The 6,107-nt window shown below is 52.7% G+C and overlaps 1 protein-coding gene across 1 annotated transcript; it reads left to right on the top strand.

Moving 5' to 3' along the window:
* Positions 1-3,507: 3,507 nt before the first annotated feature.
* On the top strand, positions 3,508-5,304 carry LOC123049325 (nod factor hydrolase protein 1). The gene is made up of 2 exons (XM_044472256.1): positions 3,508-4,715; positions 4,799-5,304. The coding sequence occupies exons 1-2, from the start codon at positions 3,539-3,541 to the stop codon at positions 4,993-4,995; spliced, it is 1,374 nt and encodes a 457-aa protein (XP_044328191.1). The 5' UTR covers positions 3,508-3,538; the 3' UTR covers positions 4,996-5,304.
* Positions 5,305-6,107: the final 803 nt, after the last annotated feature.

Raw genomic sequence — 6,107 nt, 5'->3', positions numbered from 1 at the left:
AGGTTTTCAACCCGGAGCTCGAGACTGGATGCTTGAGTAGCACTACCATTGACGTCATGCATGTGTTGTCGCCACCATTTTCCACGATCCTAATAGCTACATGTGATGTGCGACCGCCACCGCTGCACAACCATCCCTCCGCGTCAAAACGTCTTCCATAGTTTGCATATCATCGCCGAAGTCAACCACCAGATCTCGAGGGAGGAACCCTCATGAAGACCTTACGGAAGCCACCGCAGTCCGGAGGGAGGCCGCCGCCGCAGGCCGGAGTGGTCCTCACAACCACCAACACGAACGGCTGAGCACACCACCGCCGACTATCACTCCGTCGAAGAGATCCCTGCCCAAGCTTGTCGACCGAGAGGCTAACATGGCTAGAACTGGAGCACAGAAGGCAGATCCCCATATCGCGCCTGCGCGGAGCACACACCGCTAGATAAGGATTCTGGAGCAAATAGCCGCCAAATCAGCATCATGCCCTCTGACCAGTGCACTATGCGTGCCCTGAGGATGCCCACTGTCTGCCTACACTTGGCCTCCAATGGAGCAGCCTCCTGCACACTTAGTGTGATAGCCTGGCTTAATAGGGATGATAGACTACTCATATCAATAAGGAATTCCTTCTTTTCCGGGAGCCCATTCGGACATAACTCCAAAGTTAAGCGTGCTCGGCTTGGAGTAGTTTTAGGATGGGTGACCGACCGGGAAGTTGCTCCCGGGTGCGCACGAGTGAGGACAAAGTGCGGAGAAAAGACTAGTATTGATCTGTGGGGCCAGTCTAGATCCCACCAGGAGTAACGACCACCTGCGGGTGTGTTCGGGGCGTTACAAGTTGGTATTAGAGCTGACCCACGCGGTTACATGGATGTTAGCGGGCAGGTGCGCGGTCATGTTGTTCATGACGTTTGTGACCCGTCGTGGCACACGACATGGCACATGTACCAGACTGGATGCACAGACGTATGTACAAAGAGGGAACGTTCCTATGGCCCGACGAGGACGTCGGTTCCTCTGAGTGGGGGTGTATGTGATAGCCTGGCTTAATAGGGATCATAGACTACTCATATCAATAAGGAATTCCTTCTTTTCCGGGAGCCCATTCGGGCAGAACTCCAAAGTTAAGCGTGCTCAGCTTGGAGTAGTTTTAGGATGGGTGACTGACCGGGAAGTTGCTCCCAGGTGCGCACGAGTGAGGACAAAGTGCGGAGAAAAGACTAGTATTGATCTGTGGGACCAGTCTAGATTCCGCCAGGAGTAACGACCACCGGCGGGTGTGTTTGGGGCCTTACACTTAGAGAAGCCCATAGCGATTTGCCACAACCCAAACTAATTGGCCATTGGCATTGAGTAGCCATCAGTCATCTCCTTCAGGCTATCTTGCAGATCCAGAGAAAATTCCTCACAAATGAAGAACGTTCCTGGCCCAAGCTTCTGCAATAGCACCCACCGGAGCACCAAGCTACACCAAAGCCACGGCTCCTCGGATCACCGTTGCTGCCGGCCAACCATCCACCGTTGTCGCCCGTGCAAAGACCAACAGGAGCACCGCCACCACACGCCTATACGCACACCCACCACACCCTCCGCCTTTGATGACAGGGCACCGCCGCGGAGCCGCCGCCGCCGATGACAGGGAGAGGCCAGGATGGGGCTAGTTGGCTAGGGTTCCTGTCGCCTCCGAAGCCGCCCGAGTCAAGTACACCTGAACAACAAAATCAAATGAATCGAAAAATGACTTGTCTAACGCAGTACAGACGCAAAAACTCGTAGATAAGCACAAACACCCACCCCTATGAATGCACACCTAACCCTACGAGCACCTCCAAGAGGCTGAGCCGACACTTCATTTTGACATTGACGAACCCACCACAGGCACCTCCGTAGTTGACGAAAATGCCTCCTCCAACTGAGTGAACATTGATGAAAAGTTTGGAATAAATCCAGAAAAATAAATACATATGGTTGTCTCCGTAAATCAACTACCCACAATACAACATGACCACTTGTTCGTGGGCACCTCAACAACATATATTTTTGTACCTCGCTCAGAGGGTGATCAATAGTTTTTGCAATCATTAGATCAATTTACCAAAACGATCAAGGAATGGAGTTGACATCATGCAACATGTATGAAACATTCACAATGTATTGCGATGAAGGAATGGGAGTAGCAATGGCATATCTCTTGGTAAATTTTTTTAAAAGAGAAACATACTCCATGTATTGCATCCTCGAGAGACGACATCAACATGCATAGAGCGGTGTCCCTCCCCCACCTACCCCACCCCAACCACTCATATATTGTACATAAACCTTTGCATCCTTCTAATTGTTGAACTTTGTCGTAGGTGCAACGGGGCTATTATTTGGTTTCATATGTTGCGATCGGTGGCCATGCGTTATTCGATATGCATGGTTTCATGTTAACATTGGACTTTGTTTAGTTTATGGCTACTAATTGTTCAGTTGTATTTGCTATGAATTTGTTACTGTTTAGTAGAAAAAATGCATCCCAATGTATCAACCAAACGTCATATTACTTTACATGTACCATTGCCAATTTGGTATCTCGATCGGGTAGTAGGGTTGTGACCTTTGCTCGCAAGTATACATCGAAGTCTATCCATTGAGCCTCACTCGCTTATAGTCAAAGCATAACATGTTACGAGCTTCCAATTGCAAACTAGAGATTGTGAATTGAAACTGAAATTTTCATGAGATGTCACTCCATTGATTCCATGTCTTGTGGTGCTACGATGCTTTCATCTTTGGTGTCCTTTTGATGTTATGAACAAAAATAATGCATTATCAAAAGCGATCTAGCATCCTCGAACTTCTGAAGATCTTAAGACACCAGGACAACAAAATAAAATGAAAATCACGTGGCATAGTAAATACACCTAACTGTCTCCCAATATATGCCATTTGTCCAGAAGACCATACAATTTTTTTTGAATTGTTTGATTGCTTATCACATGTGTCATTTTAAGAACTACAACGGTGATTAACCTCACACAAACAATCCTTCAGAGGCCAACGTGCAGTTGGTCTTGAACATAAATGGCAGAGCAACATTTCTGACGCTCTCTCAAAATTTCTTAGTTGGAATGTACAGTAATTTTTATTAATTCATACAAATGGGACGTCAGATTCTTTTAGCATGATAAATCAAATGTCCGAAATGACAAATTGTGTTGCCGTGAGGATGATAATTTTCTTTAGCAAGCATGATAAATCTGTCGTGTTTAGTTTTTGGCAGGATTATCTACGCTCGCTAAATGAAATTGTCATCTCCCCGACAATATATTTTGCTATAAAAATCGTTTGATTTACTATTGCCTAAAAATCGGACGTTTGATTTACTATTGCCTAAAAATCGGACGTTTGATTTTTATCATTTTTGATTAATTAATGGTAAATTTGCTTCAGGTAAGAAGTTACAAGAACCAGAAGCAAACACTGGCATAACAACACCAGCAAGATTCCCCTTCTCCGGTGACACAAAAACAATGCTCGCTCTCCGGCCACCTCCCCAGCAATGGCACACACCACACTCCTCCTCTACACTGTCATCTCACTCTCGCTCTCCCTTGCAGCTTCAGTTCTTGCGCCACCGCCTGACACCACCCAACAAGCACCGACGACGGTGCGGGCCGGCTACTACTTCGCCGCCGACGCCGACCTCTGGCCCCTCTCGGCCCTCGACGTTTCCCTCTACACTCACCTCTACTACTCCTCTCTCTCCGTGCACCCCACGCGGCACACGCTCCAGCTCCCAGCCGACCTGGCCCAGGCGCGCCTCCTCGCCAACTTCTCCCGGGAGCTCAAAGGGAGGAACCCGGCGCTCAGGACCCTTCTCTCCCTCGCCACCGCCGGCGCCGAAGATGCCGCAGCAGGCGCCACCACGGCATCTGGGGACCCCGCGTTCGCCGCCATGGCCGCGGACCCGACGTCGCGGGTCGCGTTCGTCGACGCGGCCGTTCGGGTGGCGCGGGAGAATGGCTTCGACGGGATCGACGTCGCGTGGCGGTTCCCGGCGTCAGCGGTGGAGATGGCCGACTTCGGGTTCCTTGTGGCCGAGTGGCGCGCCGCGGCGCCCCAGGGGTTCCTGCTCACGGCCACCGTCTACTTCTCTAACCACGTGTTCGGCGCGCCGTTCGCCGGCGTGGACTACCCTTCGGAGGCGCTCGCGGGGAGCCTCGACTGGATCAACGTGATGGCGTTCGGGCTCCGGCCGGCCGGCGCAGCGGCCAACGTCACGGCCTTCGACGCGCCGCTGTACGACAGGGCGTCGCACTTCTCGGTGAGCTACGGCGTCGTCTCCTGGCTCGACGCGGGCGTCCCGGCGGGCAAGGTGGTCATGGGGCTCCCGCTCTACGGCCGGTCGTGGTTCCTGCGCAATAAGGCCAACAGCGGCGTCGGTGCGCTGGTCGTGGCCGCCGGGCCGAAGCAGCGCGGGAGCAACGCGACGGGGGCCATGTCCTACGCCGAGGTGCAGGCGCTCACCGCGACCGCGGGCGGACGCGCGCCGGTGATGACGTCGTACGACAACGCCTCCGTGTCGTCGTACCTGGCGGTGGGCGACGTCTGGGTCGCCTTCGACGGCGCGGCCGTCGTCGCCGAGAAGCTCGGCTTCGCCGCGCGGTGCGGCCTGCTCGGCTACTTCCTGTGGCCAGTGAACTACGACGACTCCAACCTCACGGTAACCAGGAGAGGTCAGTGAGTGTGACCTCGCTAGCTCCTTGGCTCATTTCTGCTAGTGTTCCATCGCCGTGTATTTACTCTCTGCTTGTTTCAGCATCTGAGGTCTGGGAGCAGAGCAAAATTTCGTCGGATTTGAGGAACGTCACGGGCGTCCGGCAGGGGAAAGCCCCATTTGAGCTGCCGCCGGCTCTCGGGTCGCCTTCGCCGGTGCCCGTGCCGACGTCCGCATCGTTCTCATGGCTGTGCCGGAAGAAGCTGCATTTGTCTGTACTAATTCTCCTCTTATATTAACTTATATTAACTGGTGCCTTCCCCGTCTCTCCTCTGTTCACTCCAACATCGAGGGATTAGGATCTCAGATGTAGCATCAGCAGTTTCGAATTTTCTACACGGTTTTATAGTTCAGAAAGTGAAGAGAGTGCGCATCAACAAGACAACAGTAGTGTAAATCACATTTCAGTTGTCATATTGGTTTTTACTGAAAAAGAGAAGCTGTCAAATTGGTTTTGTTGGCCAATGACTTTGAGCTTACAGCACTATGTATAAACGAAATTGCTCTGCGGATGATGTACAATCTGACGAGAGTTGGATGAGAGCCATTCCAGCGGTCTACTGCACTTCGATCATATGAACTGATCTATGTTGACGTGTAGTGTAGAGATCGTCCATAAAACATCGTGTGCATACCATAAACTAATCAAACTCCCTCTCCCTCCATCGGCGACACGTGTGGGTGATGCGGGCTGCTGTCGCTGGGTCTTGGTGGCGCAGTTCCTCGCTTGTGGCCGCCGGTCATGGATGGGGTTCCTTGGGCATGGCCCTCCCCTCATTGGTGGCCCTTTTGGTTGCTTCTCTGGGCACCCGACATCCCAGATCTAGGGTTCATCTCCGTGTGGGTACAAGATGTAAACTTTGGGATGCAGTGGGTGGTGGAGCTGTGTTGGTGTGGCAGCAGGGCGCCCGACTGTATGCTTGCGATCCACCGCCATGTGGGTGGTGGGTGAAGGTGGATCCCCTCGTCGCCGGAGCAGCGGCTCTGGTAGGTGGCACGGCAGCATCACTCCCGCGGGTGCTCGTGTGCTGCCTCGACCGCTTGGACGGCGAGGTGGATCACTTGGGAGGCGTCCATGATGCGGGTGTGGGCTTCGCTGCCACCGCACATGGTCCGGGAGTCGTCTGCTCCTTTCCTCGGTCGACCATGACCGATGGACCTGGATGATGGGGGTCATGTCCTGGGCAAAAGCTTTTCCTCACTATGTCGTGTCGGCAATATCGACGCTCTTGTGTGTCGTTTCCCTCCTTGGAGGTGTCAACGTGGGTGAACTCCATCCATCATGGGCTCTGCGTGAAAACCGTTGGTCCGGCACATTCCAGATCGGGGCGGTGGTGGCGTTGTGATGTCA

This window comes from Triticum aestivum, chromosome 2D, assembly GCF_018294505.1.
Source record: "Triticum aestivum cultivar Chinese Spring chromosome 2D, IWGSC CS RefSeq v2.1, whole genome shotgun sequence".
In the NCBI taxonomy this organism is placed as follows: Eukaryota; Viridiplantae; Streptophyta; class Magnoliopsida; order Poales; family Poaceae; genus Triticum; species Triticum aestivum.
Note: the sequence above shows the minus strand (reverse complement) of the source record. Positions and strands in the feature narration are given on the sequence as shown.